The sequence below is a fragment of the Pantherophis guttatus genome, chromosome 6 (assembly GCF_059756535.1).
Source record: "Pantherophis guttatus breed Tessera chromosome 6, ASM5975653v1, whole genome shotgun sequence".
Lineage (NCBI taxonomy): Eukaryota > Metazoa > Chordata > Lepidosauria > Squamata > Colubridae > Pantherophis > Pantherophis guttatus.
Genome location: NC_142068.1, coordinates 66,424,579 through 66,448,166, shown reverse-complemented (window position 1 = coordinate 66,448,166; position 23,588 = coordinate 66,424,579). Strand labels below are relative to the sequence as shown.

At 37.0% G+C, this 23,588-nt stretch overlaps 1 protein-coding gene across 2 annotated transcripts in view; it reads left to right on the top strand.

Moving 5' to 3' along the window:
• CFAP46 (cilia and flagella associated protein 46) overlaps window positions 1-23,188 on the top strand; it is a 93,852-nt gene extending 70,664 nt beyond the window's left edge. For both annotated transcript variants that reach the window (XM_034436532.3, XM_034436534.3), the window contains 16 exons: window positions 1,077-1,244; window positions 1,678-1,775; window positions 3,025-3,155; window positions 4,304-4,464; window positions 7,190-7,302; window positions 8,804-8,916; window positions 9,805-9,966; window positions 10,526-10,584; window positions 11,801-11,861; window positions 12,860-12,895; window positions 13,964-14,063; window positions 15,219-15,331; window positions 16,765-16,846; window positions 18,101-18,237; window positions 20,460-20,543; window positions 22,853-23,188. In XM_034436532.3, the coding sequence (XP_034292423.2) occupies window positions 1,077-1,244; window positions 1,678-1,775; window positions 3,025-3,155; window positions 4,304-4,464; window positions 7,190-7,302; window positions 8,804-8,916; window positions 9,805-9,966; window positions 10,526-10,584; window positions 11,801-11,861; window positions 12,860-12,895; window positions 13,964-14,063; window positions 15,219-15,331; window positions 16,765-16,846; window positions 18,101-18,237; window positions 20,460-20,543; window positions 22,853-22,983 (1,749 nt within the window). In that variant the 3' untranslated portion in view covers window positions 22,984-23,188. The remainder of the gene's footprint in view (window positions 1-1,076; window positions 1,245-1,677; window positions 1,776-3,024; window positions 3,156-4,303; window positions 4,465-7,189; window positions 7,303-8,803; window positions 8,917-9,804; window positions 9,967-10,525; window positions 10,585-11,800; window positions 11,862-12,859; window positions 12,896-13,963; window positions 14,064-15,218; window positions 15,332-16,764; window positions 16,847-18,100; window positions 18,238-20,459; window positions 20,544-22,852) is intronic.
• The last annotated feature ends 400 nt before the right edge of the window (window positions 23,189-23,588 follow it).

Sequence of the window (23,588 nt, the reverse complement as noted above, 5' to 3'; positions counted from 1 at the left end):
GTTCCATCAGAATGCTCTGAAAATACTGTTTTCTAGTGGGGAAAAAAACTTGAAATGACCCAAAAATTACACCATAGGGAACAATGGGAAGTTGAAATAAGATCCTTGCTTTCTCATTTTATATCCTTTGGTAACAAAAATAAGTTGGATGGCTGTAGATGAGATTGTTTCCGTGGGACAGTGTTAAAAATGGTTTGCAAGATTAAAGGGTTAGGTTTAAAAAAGAAGCACAAATGTATAATATATCGCTATCCCTTTCTCTGGTAAAGAATTTAAAAACATCTGCACAGTGTGTCTGACTTTTTCTCACTGACCCACTTGCCTCTTCTTTGTTAGCTCCAATCAGTGACAGCATGAAAGAAAAATATGCTTCCTGGGTTTTTAGCTAATGCATAATTCAGTTCTCGATAATTTAGATTTGGACTGAAACACTTTTATTCCAAACTTGGTAGAAGATGTTAAAATGTCCATTCTGGAATCAGAATGGTTTTCGCAACCCAAACAATAATCGGTTAAATTCATTTTAAAATATAAAGGAGCTGTGAATGCAGACCATAATATTATGGAATGAAATTATAATTCTTTCTTGCTTCAACTATAATTATGTTATATATTTATTTTTTTGAATACAATGTAATTGAGAACTCTTGATCAATGCAAATCATCTTTCTTGGTTAGCATCTAGAGATCTATAGATTTATAGATTGGAAGGAAATTTTAAGTTGCTTTCATTGCACAGCAAACAATTTAAAATGCTGTTCTGGGAAAATTACCAATGCTTTTCATCTGAAATTCTCTTGAAACAGAATGAAGGAAGATCTTTAATAATCAGTGTTTACATAAAGTTACATAAACCTTTTTTTAAAGGTAAGAAAACGGTTAAGAATCATGGAATTATTTAGAAGAAAGTAAATGGTTGGAAATGATCTTTATATTTACTGTCAGTCTGGTTGAAAATACTTTCACAATATTTTAACGTATCCATAAATATTGTATCTTGCTTGGGTTTTGAGTAGAAATCTGTTTTTAGAAACATTTGCTTACCTGACATTAAATCTAATATTACACTCTTCCAGAGTTGTACGGCATCCTTGATTATGAAAGAAATCCTGTTAGGGGCTACCTTGAACAGCAGCAGCTCACAGATGGCAGCCATGTTGCACCTGCAGCATCACTTGCAACAAAAAGGAGAAACAAGTGGCCTCCTTAAAACTATAGAACACAGGTTGGCTGCTATATCAAAGGTAACTCAGTCACTTAAATGAAATTGTGATTCCCGCTCAGTTAGAGAGGCGTTTCATCAAAACACCTGTCAGGATGCATAGATGATACCACATTCTCTTTTCCTACAAATTATTCTGAAAGAGTCCCTTCTAAAAAGTGCAATAATATTACAATTATTTTACATAAGTAGTTGACTGCCTAATTCTATTTCTGTGCAGATGTTTTCCTGCATAATTGAACAAGTGATAAATGAACTCATATAATGATTTCATTTCCCAGTATTGAAGGGTTCATCTGTTTATACATATTCTTAACACACCAAAGCATTTGTTGTAATTTTGTAATGAAATATCTTTATAGATTAATCAAAATCTGTTTGAGGATGCTGTTATAACATTTATGAATGATATTCTTAACTTTTTTAAAAAATAATTATTATGGGTTTTTTTGTAGGCATGGGGAAGCCTCTCTATTTCTTCACATCATTTTAATATCATGAATGAACTGCCAGCAAATTTTCATATAGTTATTCTCCAGCATTCAGGAGACAGGTATGAATATTTATTTATTTAATTTATTTATTAAATTTTTATACTGCCCTTCTCCCGAAGGACTTAGGGCGGTGTACAGCCAAGATAAAAAACCAACAATATAAAAGTTAAAAACAATTTAAAGTTATTAAATAGTTTGGCCAATAATCTAAAATAAAATAACCCATTAAAATAATATTTTAGGCCAGCCTAAAATATTATTTATAACAAAACATATAACAATGGTCATGAATGACTGATGCAAGCATAATGTTTCAACATGATTACCGCTAAACATCACTACTTTTTCAACATAGTTTCTGCAGTTCATGTATTTACAGTTAGAACAATTGATAAGTGGAACAGCTTGCCTCCAGAAGTTGTGGGTGCTCCAACACTGGACATTTCTAAAAAGAGATTGGACAAGTATTTGTCTGAAATGGTATAGGGTTTCCCACCTGAGCAAGGAGTTGGACTAGAAGACCCCCCAAGGTCCCTTCCAACTCTGTTATTCTAATTCTAATTCTACATTCTGCTGATGTGAAAAGTTCTGTTAGAAAGTTTCTAGCATTTACAGGATTTTGTTAGGAATCCCTTCCCATAATGTGCCATACATGCCCTAGATATGACTCTTGCCATACTCCCATTTCAACTGATACAGCTGTAATATACTGGATGGACTGGTGAAACTCATTCAGGAATACATAGTGTGATGATTAACCACCAAACTCTATATAGGCTTGAAGGCCCATTTTGAAATTACAATACTATGGGAATAAACTCCTTCCCATATGAAGAAAACAAGTTTTTGCTTTATTTATGGAATCAGTATAATATAATTATACTGGAGATGGGGGCATATAAATTGCCGGAAGATGGACAGCATATAAGTTGAATAAATAAAAAATAAATAATTTAAGGGTAAGTAGGGCCTTGGAGATTATCCAAAGCTTTGCCCAATGCTATGCTTACATTACATCTGTACTAAATAAGCAATACTGGCTTTCAGTAAGTTTGAGACTGATGCTCAGAATGCTGGATGTGACCTATAGAGCCCTTCAAGGCATAGGTCTCACACCATTTCTCCCTGGCCAATAATATCAGACAGAATGAACATTATCCAGTTAATCACCTTAAAATAATATTATCTGATGGGGAATAGACCATATGTCTTATAGTATTTTCACCGAGTTGCAACCAGTTGCAACCACCAAACAAGAACTATTCGCATTCAGGAAAATAAAGTGACGATTTTTGTTTCTTTTGATAGGTCTTTATTGTATGGTGCTGTGCTTGAAAAAGTAAAATCAACCAACCCTAAAGAGCAAAAGGAACACCAGAAGGAAAAAGGTGGAAAGGAAAAGGGTGGACAACAGAAAGGAAAATTTGCTCAACCAACTTGTAAGTATTTAATGCAAACACAAAATTGCATTTTTTGCTGCACAGCTGCAGTAAGTCACACATGACCATTTGGATGATGGAAGTACAGTTCTTAGCAAACAAAATATGTCCTTGAGTTTATATCTTCCTTTCGTGTTCCACTGATTGACAATAATCTCAGCATTTTTTTTTCAATAATGTTGTCACATTGGTACACTGTCCCATCACATTTGTTTGTATAACCACCCAATAAAGTTAATTCAAACTTTGAACAGTAATTTTGCCTGGGCGAATTATTTTCTCCTCTCTTCTCCCTTGCCTTCCCTGTTAATTTCTGAACCAGGGAAATAATTTTCATGGCAGCCCAAAGTATCCTTTGATTTATTCCCACCTTCATTTTAATCATAGAACTGATATCTTAAAGCCCGAGTTTAATGGATTATGTATTAATGTAGTACAGTGGACTAAAGCACTGTTATTAACATCTGCTGCTTACAATTACTGCAAGTTCAAATCTCACCAGGCTCAAGGTTGACTCAGCCTTCCATCCTTTCAAAGGTAGGTGAAATGAAGACCCAGATTTTGTATAAATATACAAAAGTATGAAGGCTATTGCTTAACGCATTGTAAGCCGCCCTGAGTCTCCGGAGAAGGGCGGCATATAAATTAAAAGCAAAAAAAAAAAAGGATTAATTTGGAGGAGAAGGCATCCATTGTATGTGTATGTTGGATAAATCCAATGTGCATTTTGTGCATGTTCAAAATTGAGAAAGTGGAAGAAGCTTCAGGATGAGGAAACCTGCAGAATGAACTTAGGCAGGGGTGACTTCAGAGTTGTTGAGAGGTAAAATATGTACCTTTTGTTGGAAGGACAAGGAGCTTTATTAAACTGAGATTTTACTGAATTTTAAATAATTTGTATCCTTGTATCTCTATTATTTTACATTTAGAAGAACTGAGAGGGTGATACTTCACTGTCCTTCATGAATGGCTATCTAGAAATACAGCTGTTGTATAATCATAACTAAACACACTTTTATTATTCATCTCTACTATTCATTCCTACATTTATATGCTACATAAATGGGGGCATGAAAAATTAAACTGCAAAAAAATTTTTTGAAGAAATTTAAATGCATTTCATTGGTTTGAATTTTTATTAACTGCAGTTCAGGCTAAAATTGTCCGGACCTCTGTGAATCCTGAAACATTCTTAAATATTTTGGAAAAAGTTGATGTTTATAAAGAGGAGATGATGGATAGTCTTTTGAGAGAAATAGAAGAAGATGAGTTTCAAAGAAAGCAAGTATCATCTGCCAAATTAGACACTGTAAGAATTTTTTTAATGGAATACATAGATATTTCGGGAATTTAAATGGTGGATTTATGTTGGCTTTTTTTTTACAAATAATATAACATGTTTGTAAAATAATCGTTTATTTTACTTTCAACAACAGTTGCTTATACAGCGTAAGTTTTTCTCCCCAACAGGAATGTGTATAAAGTGGGGAATGGGTTGTTGTGACTTAGCTGCATTCTGGTGGGATAAGACCCCAAAGCTGGAAACAAAATTCTTTTTGTTCTGGCCACAAAAACAATAGACATTCAGAAGAAGCACCTTGTTCCCTTGTTTTTTACCCAGAGCCATATGATTAGGTTGTGTAGTAATCTATTATGATTTACCTGTCTACAAATCTGTAGAATAAGCCACTATATTTCTGATTTTTAAAAATATTTTGAAATATTTATTTAAAAGATCTGTAATGAATAACTAATTGAAGAAAAAAAACCTTACGGTCTATTATCAGATATATCTACACTACACCAATTTTCTCAAGAGGGTTTCTTTTTCTTTTTCTTTGAAGGAATCTTAATGCATTCAACCAACATGTTAATTGGACATTTTCAGGCATAAATTTCAGTCTACAAGTGCAATTCTATATTAAAAATAATCCCTGTTGCCATTTTTTTCTTTCTAAGTTGAATGGTAGAATTCTTTTGGTTGAATACTCAGTATAGACCAGGGTTGTAAACTCGATTTCACTGAGGACCACATTAGGGTTGTGTTTGACCTTGGTGGGGCCAGGGGGGGACATGGCCAGCTCGACATCACTTGTGTCAGGGGGTGCCTGTGGTGGCCCGATTGCTCTGCCAGCAAAAATGGACTCCCAAGCTCCGTTTTCACTGGCAGAGGCCCCGCTGGCCGCTCCATCACTGTTTCCAGGGTCACCCAGTGGGCCACATCTAAGCCCAGTGGGCTGGATCCAGCTCATGGGCCTTGAGTTTGACACCCCTGGTATAGACTATTCAATCGGAGCAATGGCTATGTCAGGGTAAAGTGGATTCTTGTGTCAGGACCTGTTACTTCATCAGCAGCATGAATTACTTACTTATTGCCAGCAAGATTTTGTGTCCAATCCCCTGCTAATTGGTGGTTTGTAGGGGATGCAAGTAGCATAACATGCTTCTTCAAGCTCAGACTTTGAAAGCTCCCATACATAAGTGTTATTTCAGACACTTGGGTGGTTCAAGGTTATCTGGTGATTCCTCTGGGTTACTAACACCAGCACGTGCAAATCCAATTTGTCCTTTTCCAAGCTTTCATCCTTAGCCCCTTGAGCTGGTAAAAGGAGACTGGCCTGACTGTAAAGATTCAATACCACCACATCTTGCTGTGGAAATAGAGCAGATGTCAGCGTTCCAAGTAATGCACCTATAGAAAGCAGAACTCTGAGGCAGGCAAATTCCTCAATTTGTATTGGATACATCAGATTGGCACAACTGGTGAAAGCCGACTCTAAAAGTTCTTGCAGCTTTCACCTAATTAAAAAGTAAAAGTTTCCCCTTTCCCCCAAGTCACTGGTCACGCTGTTCAATCAAGGTGCTGGCCGGTTGCTTGATTACTTCACTCCTCCCCTGGCCAGCTGCCTGTTAGAATGTCCTTGGTTCCCACAGGAAAACTTCCTTGTTTTGGCTACAAAACCCCATCTAGCTATTTCCCCCCTCCCTGCCCCTTCTTCTGCTTTGTGGTAACCCTGAAGCCTCCAAGATGACCTCAGCCAGGTTCACTTCAGGGTTGATAGCAGCAGGGGTGGGTTCTACTTACCTTTACTACCGGTTTGCAACGGGATCGTGCATGTGCCTTGCTTCAGATCGCTTCTGATAACATCAGGGTCAGTGGGCGGAGCCTCCTGCCGGTTTTACTACCGCGGTCCAAACCGAGGACAACCCACCACTGGATAGCAGTCTTCTAGCATGGGGCCCTGCATCCTCCATTGTACTGCCATAAGAGAACATCGCTTCTTGTACGGGAGAAACAGGTGTTTAAGAAACATCATGTTTCCATATGGTTGCCACTCTCCCTTTCCGTGATCAGCAGTCCTTTTCTCAGAATGGCCTTCCAGTTCCTCCACTAATTTTTATACAGAGGACTATGTATGGGTGATAGGATGTAATTATTAATCAGACATATATCATTTCCAGCAACACTAACTGTAGTTCCAGGTGATGAATTTGTTGCAGCATCAATGTTTTCCCTATCCGTTAATAGAGTCAGATCTAGAATGGCTGTCCATTCTAAGTTATGCTTATTTTTACCTAGCACCTTCATCTAATCTAAGTGAATAACAACTGGAACGTGACAGTTCCAGTTTCTATAGAGATGGATTTTTTTTTAATTTTCATTTTTTTCAACCTTAATTAAACACAGGATAGAAGTTCAGTTACAGCATATGGAACAACCAGAGCATTTAAAAACAACATCTATCAAAACAGCCAGTTTGAAGCAAAACACTTTGAAATTGTAGAGAAAATTCTATGAGAATTTTATGAGAATTGCTACTATAATTATATTTATATGTTTCTTGCAGTCAAGGTTATTAAATGTCATGTATACGTATTTTATTTTTACTGAACAAAGAAAGTAGCAAGAGGAAAGCTAACAACACAAAATTATTCTGTTTGTATTTTGTACAGACTTTTCTTCTTCTTTTTTTTTTCCTCTTGGGCCTTTTAAATTATACATTCTTTTAAAATATGTTAATATTATGTCCTAGAATATAGAAGATGAAGATGAACCAGATTTAGATTTTATGTTTCAAGCGATATTGTCAGATATGGAAGAATATTTGAAGCCTGTACTGTCACAACTTAAGCTCTCTGAATTGAGGTAATTAGTGTATGTGTTTGTACATTTATTTATTTTTTTACAATACCCAAACACAGCAAAATTCATATTGAGCACTTTGCTGCAATCTACTCTTGAGGTGCAGTGGCAAGAATTACCTCCCCCAGAAATTTTATATAGATATTTAAAAATAAGTGTGTGAGAGAGAGAGAAAGAAAGACAGACAGACAGAGTCTGAGACACTTACCATGGAAGCCAATTCGTACTCTTTCAATTCCATTGATCGAAGCCTCCCATTCAGAAATGTGTGGCATATTCACACAGCCCTGCCACTCCCAGCTTTCTCAGGTGAGCCAAAGAGTACCATACTGAAGGCTACCGAAAGCCATCAGGAGGTATAAGAAAACCCAGGGCTACAGTTCCCTTATCCAGGTCCTGATGAAGATCATGCAGTAGAGCAACCAGTGTGGTTTTGTCCATACTGCCCAGATGTGAACCCTGACTGAAAAGAGCTAATTAACCCATTCGGCAATTGAAGTTCCAGCATCTTCTCAATGACCTTCCTTAAAAGGAAAAGCTACTGGGTCATAGCTATCAAAACCAATTAGATCTGTTGGTTTTGGCATGCTATAAAGTCCTGAACCTTCCCAGAATTGCTAGAGAGCACTGAACAGAGGTTCCTCAAGTTGATAGCTGAGGGAATTCCAATACCAGCTCTGCAATGAGAACCAGGGCTCAAAAAGGGATCTTGCCATGTAACAATAGTGGGTGATATATGAACAATCCAACTTTATGTACAGACATTCACAGCCCACCAATAAGCATCACCCAGGTCTCTCAAATGATCATTACTATTTGGTGTATGCTGGCTTTGACTCCTGCCATCAATGAGGGTAAAGGGGAGGAAGATATGTGTACAATTAATGACAGAGGGACAGAGGATGCTTGTCTGAAATCCGAGAGGAAAATTTCTGGAATAAAGGGAGCTCTGATGAAGTAAGATATGGAAACAACCCCCACCCCACCCCCACACACATTTTCTGGTTTTGATATTAAGAGGAAGTGGAGTAGGAGGGAAAACCTGCTGAAGAAGAAATAGAAATTCCCAAATCAGGAGGGAGTGGTAGGAAGGTTTCAGGGGAAGGATATTTGGCCAGCCTGACCCAATAGATAGTAATGGAAGGAGAAGCATAATGCCCTTCCTTCCTAAAGTGCCCAATTGAAAGAAGGTGCACCTTGTACCACCAGGTCCAAAGAGAGCAGGAATGGAAAAAATAAACAGGATGATGGTACAAGGCTGAAGCTTGCAATATGGGAAATAAGACTCTAGCCGGTTAGAATTGTTTTGTAAACATGTAAGACTTCAAGTTTCAAAGTCAGGGGAAATGAATGGTTAAATTTCTATTGATTTGAAGAGATGGGAGGAAAGAACCTAGGGTTTAATCTCTGGGATGGATGGATGGATGGGTATCATTAGTGCTCCTTAAAATTTATATCCTCTGTTACATTGTAAAGGTACGTCCTGCTGTTTTTATCTCCTCAGACGCCAGAGTCCATCAGCATCTCCAGCTGACTCAGGAAAAACTAGAAAAGGGAGTCCAGGGAAAACTAAGACAGATGATTCAGGGAAAACTAAAACTAAAACATCAGGTCAAGGTACGGTATGTCTTATATTTCAAAGCATATGTCGGGCACTTAAATAAAAATGATCATTTTCAAATTTGCATGTTATTTACAGTTTGTGCCCGGGTTGATTCTTTTAGAACCATTCAGTGACTAAAGTTTGGTTTAAAAGAGCACCCACAGGTTCATTATCCTTAGCTTCTGTTGTACTCATCTGTCTGACAAGAAAGGAGATTAGAAGCATTATTCTTACTTTTTCTCCTAATCAAAATTCTGATTCATAGAAATTAACTATCCCACAAGGGTGTTTGAATCCCAGTTTTCCGATAAATTACAAATTTGAGCAAAACAATACCCATAAGGTTGCCTTAATTTAAGGTTGTGTGCTCCTAATAACATCTATTAATATGAAAAGAGAAGAGACTAAAGGTCAAGTTACATGTTCAAATCTGATAATGCATATTAAAATAAAACAAAAAATTGTTTGCTTCAATTCAAAAATTGTTTCTGTACGTAATTGTTATATTTATGTGGGTAAGGAAATGTTGCCACATGGTTATTATTGATCCTCTCCAAACAAAGGGCTTTGTAGCTCGTAACATATCAGTAGTGGGTTGCTACCGGTTCGCCCTGGTTCTAGCAGCAGCGGCAGGAGGCTCCGCCCACCCACCTGGACGTCATCAAATACGCTCTGTGCATGCACAGAAGTGGCGTGCAAGCGAGCAAACTGGTAGCAAAGGTAAGTGAAACCCACCCTTGTAACATATATTATAACCCCAGAGCTTATCAGACAGGGTTAAAAATTTAAGGATTAAAACAAAATTGGTTCATTTGAACAGAAAGGAAAATGTCAAAAGAGATTTTATTTTTAATGCTTTTGTGCATGTCAGTGGTTGACCTAATTTTTCCGGTTATCATCAGGTGCTGAAGACATAGGAGAGTGTGTGATTCTATTGGCAGATAAAGATCTTCTGGAATTACCTTTGGAAGCGCTAACTATTTTCCAAGATGATGCAATAAGTTCTCTGTCCAGAGATTTCTCTCTCCAAATGGTCTACAATCGGATACGTAAAGATGAAGGAGGTACAGCTATGTTAACAAACATTTGAAAATATAATCAAAACTTTTTGTCGTACTTTAATTACAGCAGTGCAGAACTCCTATACAACTCTTCCTCCACAATCAGTGGTGTTCATTTGTATAATTAGGTTGGAGCATCCTGTCCTGACTTAGCTGTCTCAGGTTAGCCTCCCCACTTCCCAGCAATTCTAGATTGAGTAGAAAGGTCTGAAAAGAGATTCACTTTTATGTAAGTAGAGCTTGCAGCATGGGGAGATGGTCCTTTCAGATCTCTGCTCAACGTAAAGAAGAATTATGAGAGACAGAGCATATGCAGAGATCTCTTTCATGTCTCACACGCTTTTCAGATGTTTACATCCTTTGTAAAGATAGACTACCTCAATAAGGCTAGCATTTCAGATCATCTATGATTGTCAAGTTAAATGGATAAACAAGTCAATAACTTACATGTTTATTGCTTTATTAATATTACCTAATAGTGCTGTTGAAATACAAGAATAAAGAGTATGCATAGTCTATAGAGAAAAACATTTTATTTACATGGTGCTTTTAATACTTATAGATGGTGAAGGAAAAAAGAGTGCAAGGCCAAAAAGTGAACAAAGAAGAGGTACAAAAGTAGTAAGTATATATTCTGTAGAGTTTCCCTGAAATTTTAAACTAATATATTCATGCCATTGTCAATATTACATTTGTTTTATTAATAGTTTTATTTTTTTATTTTGAGCAAACGTATTACTGTTAAAAGTTACATGTTTTCTTAACTCCTTGGTTTTGTCCCATTAGATATATCTAGCAAATGTAGCAATAAACTTTCATAAGACTGTTTGTGAAAATCTCAGTATTGATCAAAATTGCATATTGGAACTGGGTGAAAAGTACAAGCTAGTAGTAAACTATTTTGTTAAACTGGTTAGCAGATTTCAACTCATCTGAAAACTTTACCTATTACAGCAGTAGCAATCTAGAAGTTTCAATGTAATCTATACATTCCAGAAAAAACGAAAAAACTTATTCTTCCCTGTACCCAAGACCTCTCAACAGTGGACACTGAGATAATGGGAAGTTGCATTTTTCCCAATCAACACATGTATGCACAAACACATTTGCATTCTTTCCAATCAGATATTTGTATAAAGCTATGCAAGTGAAATAAGTGGTATAGTATATGTGTCATCTGTTGCAAATACAAGTAGTCCCTGCTTACTGTAATTAGGACTGTGTTGTAGGAGATTACCAGGCTGAGCCTGAGGGCAGGGTCAAACACATCATTAGTTTAGAGTTGCTACTGTATGCTCCCACAAGAGTCCTAAGTCCTGTAACAAAGCAAAGAAGGAAACCTGATTTTCTGTTGAAATCTCATATTCATGTACAGGAAAAAAATTACATTTTAAACATTTTTTTGTTTGTATTTTTTAATTTCCTATTTAGAAGATTAATTAGACATTTTCAGTATATGTATGTTTAATAGAGAGCAGAAAAAAGGGAAAATTGAGAATCGCTTGAGGGAAACATATAATTTCGCTCACTCAGCTCAGTTCCTCATGGGGTTTGCCCATCTTCAGCCTTTTCTCTTCATTCCTGCTAGCGTTTTAACTCTAGGTAAAAATGCAATGTCTTTGGAGAAAATCCAACAAGAAAAAAAACACTGGGTTCTTTAGTGCATATTGAAATACCTATAGAGAAGCATAAAATTATGTTTACATAGATTAATAAAATAACTCGGTGCTATTTACTTTCTTTGAATTTCAAATTAGGCTTTTGTTTAGAGAAGGTTTTTTTTTTCAGAGGTGGGGTTGTTGCATGCCAAATTAAACTGTTTCTTATTATAAAACAGCCATCTCTTAACCGTACTCTGCCACCCAATTGTATTTCCATTGATGTCCACAATGTGAAATGTATCCTTTAAAAATAGCTGTTCATCAAATATTCAAAGAATGAATATTCAAAGAATGAGTTTTTCATAAGACCTTTAATAAATAAGGTTCCCACTGGAGGGAACAATGGATATGTTACCTTGAGTTTCTAGAATGAATGAATGAATGAATGAATGAATGAATGAATGAATGAATGAATGAATGAAAATCAAATTTCAGATCTAAGAAAATACACCCTTAATAGAGCAAAATGTCTGACTTATTAATGGCTACTGCAGAAATGCAAGGATGTTCCCCATATGTATATTTGTTATTTTATACTATTTCTGTATACACAAATCATAAGGGTAACTTTCAATAAATAAAAACAAAACTATAAAACATATGGCTGTGGTAAACACAACCAACTGTAAAATATAATAGCAGCAGCTCACAGTAGATTAAGATTCAGAAATCTGGCAAAAGAAGATGATTTTAAGCTTCCTTCTTGATTCTCAACAGGGGTAAAATTAGAATTAAGGCAAAGATACAAAGATCAAGTGAATGTTTGCTAGTATTCCCAGCTAAGGAGGAATAAATGCGAGGAGTTATTCAGTGTGACTTTTGAATAATAAAAAATAAAAGTGAATTGTTGTTATGCAGATGTGAAAGGAGACCATTTCACAATGGGAGAACAAGCACCACAAATTGGAGCATGTGGAATGGGAATCTGCTAATCCACAAGATTAGAAAGCAGGAAAGAACAAAGACAATTTGCGGGGGGGCACAGAGGGGGAGAAGAAGATCAGAAGTATAATGGTGCTGATGAAATTACATTCACATACATTCAGATAAGTTGGGGTGCTGTTAATATTTCTTTGAAAGAGATACTTACTCACTGTTGGCCTGTTCTTCAAACCTAGTGGGCCTATTTCCTTTTTGATTGAGGGTACCTTACAGGGAGGGAGTATGATACAATAGCTCAGTTCAGCCTGGCCCATTTCTCGCCTCAGTTACATATTCTTAATTGTTTGTCTCAGATATTGTGGATCCATATAATGATGGGAGAGAAGACGGTAAGGCTGGTCAAATTATTTGTTAACCATGAGAAATAGCAGTAGCACTTAGACTTGTATACCATTTCACACTGCTTTATAGCCCTCTCTAAGCGGTTTACAGAGACAGCATATTGCCCTCAAGAATCTGGGTCCCCATTTTACCCACCTCAGAAGGATGGAAGGCTGAGTCAACCTTGAGCCGGTGAGAATTGAACTGCCAAACTGCTGGCAACAGGGAGTCAGTAGAAGTAGCCTGCAGTATTGCATTCTAACCACTGCACCACCATGACTCATTCAGCCTGTGTTATGCTTTATGCTTTCTTTTTCCAACATCACAGAAATCACTTTTATAGGCAACAAAGCTATGACTGACATTAAAAATTAATAGTTGTTCTTATGCACAGCCTCAGTACAATAAGAATAAGTAGTGTATTACAAGCTTATATTAAGTTGCCTGATTCCTGAAGGTGACTCTATATCAAGTTAGCAATAGCAATAGCACTTAGACTTATATACTGCTTCATAGTGCTTTACAGCCCTCTCTAAGCCGTTTACAGAGTCAGCATATTGCCCGCAACAATCTGGGTCCTGATTCCCTCTGTAATGGAATGTGTGCATGATCTTGGGAGATGAGGAAAAAGATACTGCTTAGGGAAAAAAATGAGGCGAGTGGAGGATGAGGGAACTGCAAGGGTTTAATCGGTCGGAGAAAGAAACTTAAAGACCTCCCCTGATTGGTCAGATAGTTAAAAGTGGTGGTGGGAAATTTGTACCTTCAGACTTACAAGGTTATGTTAATGAAGCCTCACAATAAAATAGATTTAGCTCATCTGGTCATATTTCCTGACTGGTTTCCCTTATTGTAATTTGGGCAAAGTGATATTTACAATTTCTGTGTATTACTATCCAGTATGAAATCAAGCATTACAAATCTTTGTGCAGGCCACTTAAGGAGAAATATCAGGGATCTAATTTTTGCATGCTTATTTATAAGCCTGCTTTTGTTATATTTTTAATTAATAACTATTTAGATTTAGAGTTGGAAAATCTAACTAATGCTAATATCTTTTTTTTTTAATTATATAGAATTGGAAAATCCTGCAAACAGTTTTAGACGAATCCTAGAAAAATTTGAGCCATTTACCATTTGTTGGGAAGGCATAATGGGTGATATACACTTTCCAAGGTATGTATGTTCATTAGGAATAGCTGAATTCATTTCTGTTTATTCCCATTTTTTCATTTTGGTGAATCTGTTCAGTTTCATTTGCTGAAAACCTTTTTTTAAAAAAAAGATTTACATTAAAATATATATTTGGGGGGCAAATTTTTACAGTCATGCATTTTTGTGTGCAGTTTACCCCAACAGAAATATTTAGGACGAATTTTCCATGATAATATGCTTCATATTATTTTCATGAAGACAGACTGCTCTTGCTACCTGTAGTTCTATTTCTCACCCTTTTATGGAACCACAGTTAATAAATACAGAGCAATACATTAGTAAATTCCCCAAATAGTATACAGTCCAGGCTTTTGCCCATGTGTAAAGTACTTTTTTCCTAGCCTCATTATCTGCAATACCACCACCAGGAGTTGTTACGCTAGAACACAATTCCAATATTTCCACTTTCAAACAATCCTTTTCCTTTTATTCATTTTTAATTGGCGAACCGCATTGCAATATTTGAAAAAGGGTGAATTCAGTATGATACCAAAATTTTAATTTGTCCATTGATTTTAGAATTAAAGAAGTTTGCATTCATAAGTGAACCCTTAAGAGATTTCTCAAAAAACATTTAGTCTTAAAAGAATATAGTACATTTTTAATAGAAAGAATCACAATACTTGTAATCAATTTTAGTTTAAAAATTTTCAAAACTCATGTTGAAATGAAAAGGACTCAAGGATACCTTAGGATACTTTGTCCAGAGTGCTGCAGTCTTTTGTGACAAAAGCACCGAAATGGACTTTAAGAAACTGATAGAAATAATATGCTGTAGAAATCAATTCCAAATAATGTCTAAAGCATATCCCTCTCTAATGCTGATATTCCGTGACATCTCTAAATATTAAATTATAAATTGCTTTCCATCCCATATTAACTGTAGAAGTATTCTAGACTGGCTAGAATAAACAATTTGGGATAGCCAGGTGAGTGTGAGTTCTACGCACAAAGCCTCCTAGGTGGCCTTGGGCCAGTCACTCTTTCTTAATGCTAGGAAGAACACAATGGCAGACCATTTTGAAAGGTTGCATTTGTTATAGTACTAGTACACTTTGTTGTGGTTTTCCTTCTAAATAGAAAATAATATTAAAATTTGATTTTCCCCCCTTGCAGTTACACAGAGTGGGAATACATATTGAATAACTGCAGTATGCTTTTTTTCTCTGCAATGGCAAGATTCCTCTCCCATGTAGCACTTGACAAGCTAGTTGCTATGAACATCCCAGGTGATTCAGTTAAGCCTGAAAAGGCTCTTTCCTTTCTCTTTGCAGAATGTATTTCTTTTTTATTGATTTGGATGTATTATTGTCAATGTTCCTATTCCATACAGATAGTCCTCAACTTATGATTAGCTGTTTAACAAGAATCCAAAAGTAGAGCGGGCTTGGAAAGGGTGTAAAGCCCTTCCAACCATCTTAAAATGTTGTGGTCACATGATCACAATCTGGATGCTTGGCAATCTTCGCACTTATGGCCAATTGCCAAGCACCTCACAATCATGTGATCGTCATTTGCAATCTTCTCTGCCAGCTTCTCTAGAAAGTCAACAGAGAAGCTGTCAGGGAGATTGAAAGCTGATGCGTCCTGTCACAGACTTGAAATTCCTCCCTGCCCCCCCAAGACAGAATGGAAATGGAAGAATGGAGAATGCAAGAAGAATGCAAGAATGCAAGAATGGAAATCCAATCGTGAAGATCTGAGCCCTATTTCTGCAGCCTCTCAAAAGAGTACCCCTCCATGTTCGAAGGGAAGGAGAACTCCTCCAAAGGGCTACAGGACCAAGATCATATCCCCAAGATCTGAGCCCTGTTTTTGCAGCACCTTGAAGGCGTCCCCCTTGTACACAGAGGAGAGGGGGACTCCTTCAAAGAGTGTTAGAAACAGAAGTCAGATCCCAAAGATCTGGCCCTGTTTCTGCAATCCCTCAAAGGAATTTCCCTCCATGCATGGAGGAGAGTGGGACACTTCTGAAGGTCTGCAGAAACATAGGTCAGATCCCTGAGATTCCAGTCCTAATTATGGTCATAAATCAAGGACTATCTGTATTGACTGTGTTGTGGTTTTGCTAGGGCAATTTAGCCTTAGCTTTGCCCATTTTTGCCTCTTTTCTCTTTCTCTGTCACTTTAGCTGACTTCCCTCTTCATTTCTCCAAAATAAAAAAAGGACCCTCTATTTGCTAATCTCTAAACTTGCAAAAATACAGAAGAAGTAAGAGAAAAGGAGATAAAGGCAGAAGTTTGGGTTGGAGAGATACTTTGAGATGAGAGAGTGAAGGACTGAAACCAGTAGAATAGACATTCTGCTTCCTTTCGTGATTCCTTGAAGCTCTGACCGGTTTTACTGTTGTGAAATGTTGCTCCCAAATTATGTTGCTTCCCATAGGCGCCTTGATTTTGACAATTGTTTCAGGTTTTTTTCCCCCTAGGCGCTCTTCTGTTTCTTTCTTCCAAGTCTCTTCATAGCTTTCTATTTGCCCAAGCTCACCTGTGTCACTATCTGCCAAAAGATGTCCTCCCTTCTTTTGATGTCCCAGGTATTACACCACAAGATTATGGAGGTTCCTTGATCTTTAAGAATCACTCAGTCAGGAAGCATCTGCCTTCATGTCTTGAGATGCTCCTGAACTGACCTCAGCTTTGCTGTTTCTTTCTTCCTCAGAATGCCAATTGATTATACTTTCAGGACGTGTGCATTCCAAACCTAGTCTTATACGATTAAGAAATCAAGATGAAGGAAAAAGGTAAAATCAATGTTACAACATATATCTTGCAAGAGAAAAGAATGCAAGATAAAGTTCCAATAAGCCTTCCATTTTACATTAGATGTGATTTAATATCCATCAACACACTATTTTAAAGCATCTCTGTTAGCAACAGCAATAGACATATACCAGTTTACAGTGCTTTACAGACCTCTCTTAAGCAGTTTACAGAGTGAGCATATTGCCCCCAACAATCTGGCTCCTCATTTAACTGACCTCGGAAGATGGAAGGCTGAGTCAACCTTGAGCCTGGTGAGATTGAACTGCCAAACTGCAGGAGGCTGGCAGTCAGCAGAAGTAGCCTGCAGTACTGCACTCTAACCACTGCACCACCGCAGCTCATGTTAGGTTTGCTTCTATTGACAGTTAAATTTCTCACACCTTTTTTTCAAATTTAAAATCTCAGGGTTGATATACTAGATTACACAAATAAGTTACTACTTACAGTAGAACTGTCCATCATATCCCCATGTGTATCGTCAAATTTACCCCTGAAGAATTGTTATCACCCAGAGTAGAATTGAAGCACTATGGAAACATGTAGCTGAGTACATTGTGTCATGGATACTAAATTGCTATTTGTTTATAGTTACTAAAATATTATTTTCAACTGTGACTTAAATACATCTAGATACTCATATTGTCCTTATATTACACTTTAGGAATAAACTATATGGAATAAATAAAATGCCTTGACCTCGGAATTTCAATTTTTGAGCACTGCAAACCCAGACATAATATATATGTTCTGCTTGTTTTGAGGATTGGAAGAAAATTTAAATTAATCCACTGTTTTGATTAAAACAACAGAGCTTCAAACTCATCATGCCGGTTTTCAGTGTTACATTTTCAAAACAGAAAGTGTGTTTTGAGAATGTTGTTTTAAATTTTAAAAACAGCACTTAAATTGTCCAGATTTTGTTCTGATACAGCACTTGTCAACTCAGAATGTCTTATTGGAACATTCCAAGTGAGACCCTTTTATTCTGAACAAAAGTACATGTTTCACACATGTCCTTAACATCTACATAGCATATTACAGCTTTTCATAACTTGCACATCCCATATTTAATCCCAGTGTACTGATGAGGAACAAGTAAGGAAATTACAATAGCAACTTGGCAGTCTGGCTATAATGACAAAATTTGAATGCCTTGTGTTTGCCTTTTGTATTCAAGTTATTCAAAAAACTTGTAATTTTATGTTTTAAGTTTCTTAATATCTTTGTTTAAGCTCTTTACGCTTGTCTCTGGAGAAGACAACTGAAACTGCAATCATTCTAAGCCTTATTGGAGTGCGTTCTGTCATACTCAACCAATGGTTTACTACGCTGGAAGAAAATACAATGCGATTAGAAAGTTTATGTGAAAGTATGTAAAAGCAATCTCAATGAAAAACATGATTCTATTACATTATTTTGATTAATATCTCTAATTTTAGAAAGTGAATCATCTGGACTCCTAAATTTTCTGGAACAGGTTATCTTTTTCTCAGAAAAAAACTCTACATTTTTGCCATGGATTCCTGTACATTACCAAGAATTCTGGAAAACCTGATATTCTCTAAATCCATGCAGGGCACTCACTAAGCAAATAGAACTGTAATTTTCGATTAAAATCACATAACACTCTTTTCTGTAACTGAATTGTATGTAATCTGTAACATTTGCAGAAATGTTTGAACCATGAAAAATAAAATCCAGTGGGAACTTAGGAATAATAAAAGGGCTTTATGATGCTTTACACATTTGCATAACTTTTAGTTGCCTGTCAAATTATGCTTCGTATAATAAAGGTGGCGAATCCAGGCGAACAGCATGTATAGACTTGAATTAACTATAAACAGTGTTCCTGTCCTATGGCTAGGTCGCCACAGCTCTGTGTTCGTGCAGTAGATAATTTTGTTAAATATTCGTTTAATAAAAATTCATCTTTTAATTTACATAGCTTATGAAAAGATATTAAAATACTTTTACCGAATACAATTGCATTATTTATATGCTGCTTTCTTCTTTGGTAGATTCCAAGAACAAGATCTAGGAAGTGTACAACTTTTGGGAAGCTTTGACCTTCGGAAGAAGTTGGGAATTTAACATCTTGTTTCCCACTTAACTTCCTAGAAGAATAAATGACTGGTTCCTTGTTCTAGTGTACTTAAAGTCTGAATGGGCTGGCAAGGCAGGAACAAATCCATTGTCAGCAGACCTTGCCATTGTCAAATGCTAGTTTTCCAAGGAAAGAGATGCTAAGACAAGCATGTACTTCCTATTGCTACTAGCAATCGTAGAACATTCGGATAACAAATCTTTAAGGGCAGATCCCCAACATAGCTACAATATGTAGGGAGGCTCCCCTGTTAACAGCTAAAGCCAGAATCATACTTTGTTTTCCCTGGATGTAGGCTGAAAACCTAAGTATGTTTATTAGGAAATTAGCATTGCTACATACAATGAAATCCAGAGATCAATGTATGTACACTAGTCCAGGCTGAATGTAGATTCGGCCTGTTAACTCAGATAAAGTATTAAGTTTGAACAAATCACTATTGATTCTTTTGCAACAGAGTCAACCGCCGTGAATGTGGGCCCATGCCAGCCAAAGGGTAGCCATTTTGAATCTAAGATCCATGACCTTAGAGAACAGATAATGAATAGCAGCACAAATTCAGGGTTTGGTTCATTTCTAGTAAGTGACAAGCAGTTCCCGTATCTCCAGCAATTCTTTCATTATGTCCAAACCCTGAACAGCCATTTCTCCAATCAAGGTTGTACTTTCAAAAATGCTTGAATCAAATATTTATTTTGCATTTAAAATGAAAGGCAGAGAATAGTCACAATCCAGGTCAGAGCTCTAAACTAGCTTTGAAGGAAACTGCAAACCATTGCCTGCAACTCCTGTTTGCCCTAGTAAGGTTGCAATACAGGTAGTCCACACTTAGTGACTGCCTTGTACAGGCAACTGTTCGTAACTACAACATGATGAAAAAATAACCTTGCAACCATTCCTTATATTTACAAGTCCGTTAAGCAAAGCAAAGCTGTGAAGTGAGATCATAAGCCCAGTTGTGGTTTCAGTTAGCAATCACTTCACTTATTGACTGAATTGTTGTCCCAATTGTGGTCACTAAATGAGGACTATCTGTAAATTGATGCTAGAAATTATTTGTTTACAAGGGTGGGAGGTGGGGTGTTTTATATATAGTAAATGCCTAAAGCCAATGTGTAACACCAGAGGTGGTATTCAGCAGCTTCTGACCAGTTCTAGAGAACCAGTAGTGGAAATTTTGAGTAGTTCGGAGAACCGGTAAATACCACCTCTGACTGGCCCCACTCCCATCTATTCTCTGCCTCCCAAGTCCCAGCTGATCAGGAGGAAATGGGGATTTTGCAGTAAACTTCCCCTGGAATGGGGAGGGAATGGAGATTTTACAGTATCCTTCCCCTGCCACAGCCACCAAGCCACGCCCACAGAACCGGTAGTAAAAATTTTTGAATCCCACCACTGTGTAACAGATATAATACTATATGTTGAATCTGCATTTGTTTTATTGTGTATATGTGAGTCTTAATTTAGCAACTGCTCTTGTTTTACAGATTTCATAAAAGTAGGCAAAACAACTGGACAGGCTGTTCGTATTCTTCAGAGGAAAAAGACGGTCTGGGATAAGCCACCAGAAAGTAAATTGTTTATATATATATATTTATAATATAAAAGTGTATTCCTGAATTGTAGTGTTTGTCCTATGAAGGAAAATATACAGTTTCATCCATGTAGAAAGCAGCAACTTGGAGATAGGGACTGAAGAAACCAATTGCAAAATAATTTGAACAAAAAATACTGCATCTGTCTTTACACAAAAGTAAAAAAACAAACAAACAGTCCAACCTACCAAAAATCAAATACTGTAAAATGAAGATTAGGAATGTAAGCCAAAATCAGCAAGAAAATGGTTAGAGAACACCCATCCACTCTAGACAAGTTCAAATCACCAGAATCAGATGGATTACACCCCAAGGTTCTGAAGGAATTGGCAGACAAGCTCACAGAACCACTGAACTATATCTTCTAAAGATCCTGGAACACTGGGGAACTACCGGAGCTGATGGGACTGGGAAAGAGCTGATGTTGTTCCCATCTTCAAAAAAAAAGTGGGGGGGAATAGATCCAGGAAACTACAGACCTATCAGCCTGACACCAATACCTGGAAAGATTCTGGAAAAGATAAATAAGCAACAAATCTGCGAACACCTAGAGGCAGACATGGGTTTGTCAAAAACAGATCATGCCAGACAAATCTTATCACATTCTTTGACAAAGTGACAAAATTAGCGGACCAGCGAAATGTTATAGATATAATTTACTTGGACTTCAGTAAGGCGTTTGATAAAGTTCACCACAACTTATTACTTGATAAGAAAGCCATGGTGGCGCAGTGGTTAGAATGCACTATTACTGGTTAACTCTGCCGACTGCTAACAGTTTAATCTTAACTGGCTCAAAGTTGACTCAGCCTTCCATCCCCCCAAGGCTGGTAAAATGAGGACCCAGATTATTGGGGGCAATATGCTGACTCTGTAAACGGCTTAGAGAGGGTTGTAAAGCACTATGAAGAGTTATATAAGTATATAAGTCTAAGTGCTATTGCTATTAATAAGATAGGAAAATGTGGGTTAAACAGTATCACCACCAGATGGATTTGTAACTTACAATACCAACTTCATACTTGAAATGCATTACTCAGTCACATAAATGTTACCTGGTTTCTATTTCACTAGAGATAAGAGATTTCTGTACATTCTGAATAGGTCTTGTTTGTCAGGACAATTTCTGGCAATCAACTAGAAGGCAGAATTTCCTGACAGGTAGCCTTACCATTAGCTGGCCTTTGATATTTTCTAGCTTTTACTATTGAATATGGAGACTACTTTAACCTTTGCAATAACACAGCTTCAGGTCACAGGTTATTCTATGAGCTGATTTTGGAGTGTAATACATGCAATTCTTTGTGATTTCAGTAATCTTTAAAACACCAGCGAAATGCCGAAATGCAAAGCTAATCCTGAATCAAGAAACAATGGCCTATCAGAAGAGGCTCAGTGCCTTTATACACATGACACTGAAACATACAAAAAGAATGTAACACAGGTGCTCACAACCATCTGCTGATAAACCTGTCAAGGAGGTTGGCCAACAATCCCTACTCATACAGCGTGTGCCTTTTCCAAGGAAACTGGCAGTACCTTGTTTTCTAACAAAACGATAGTTCTTTGGTTACTAATAAAAGTTCTTTAAATGACACTTCTTTCCTAGGTAGAAGAAGCTTATTAATCAGATATTTCCTGAATAGGAAGTAGAATTGGGGCTTTATATATAATGTAGTGCTTAAATGGGTCTGAACATTTATTTATTTATTTAATATCTCTCCTGCCTTTCCTTCAGGAGCTCAGGGAAACATACATGGCACAACTTTCTCTTATAGCATGGAAATACATTGCACTATCTCACAACAGTATAAGGCACAGTAGATTGAGAGAACCACTGGCCCAAACATCCTTCTGTGGCTGAAGGGAGACTCACAGCTGCCAGTCCAGCATCTTAACCATTGCACCACACTGGCTGGCTGTTGAAGCAAGCAAAAATAAACGTTCTGAACCAGGGGTGAAATTCACTTACCGCGTGCGCACTCGCTTTGCTCGCATGGGCCATCGTCCGCACATGCACAAAGCCTTCTATGTATGTGCAGAGGCTTAAATCATTGCAAAAACCCCAACGTCATGATGTCTGCATGAGTGGGCGGAGCTTCCTGCAGCCACCACTACTGGTTCGCCCGAGCCAGATAGAACCGGCTGAATTTCACCCCTGTTCTGAACTCAATTCCACCAAATGCAAATAGAAAAATCTCAATCTAATTCTTCAAAAGACTTGCCTGGGCTCTTGAAATCTCGCAGTCTTAAGATGTAACTTGAATTTTGCTCTGTTCTGGCAGGATCACCTGATTCCCTTGGAGTTGAGAAAGAAGACCAGAGCAAAAGTCCCAGTCAGCCAAACCAGACTCCAATTCATCCTTCGGTTATTGATGCTATTTTGTATGGCTTGCCTAACACCATGTTTACGTGATTATCAATATGCTTCTTTAAGTGTGCGTGGTGTATGAAGGGAACAAATTTTCATGCCTTTTGATGTTGTTTTTATGAAGCCAATATTCGAGAGTTCTTTTGAAGTTGAACACTGACAGTTGTCTTAAACTTTTCTGTTTTCTAATTTGATGTTTTTGTTATTTTAATTTTCATCAGATTTTTCGGATTAAAATTTTTAAAATTGGGTTGCGGTATGTGGAAGCCTGGCTTTTTTTTTACATTGGGTGTCTGAGGCAAGGTTGTTATAGTAGTTAATTGCTTGAATGGCATATAAGTGATAAAATAGTGATACTTAACAATTCATAGAAACACAGATTTAGTATATATATAATACATATATATATGTATTAAAAAATACAAGACGGCTGTTTCAAACCTAAGCCTACTAATTAAACAAGATCATTTGATATACCTGATGAAATCATACCTATTACACTCTTAAAATTACAGTTCTCAAAATTCCATCTACTTTCTAATTGATCAGACCAAACTTTCAGTTGGTTAACAATCCATCCACAATCACTTCATATAAGTCAGCTGTAACCATAATCACTACCACTTTTCCTTTTCTTTACTTTGAGGACT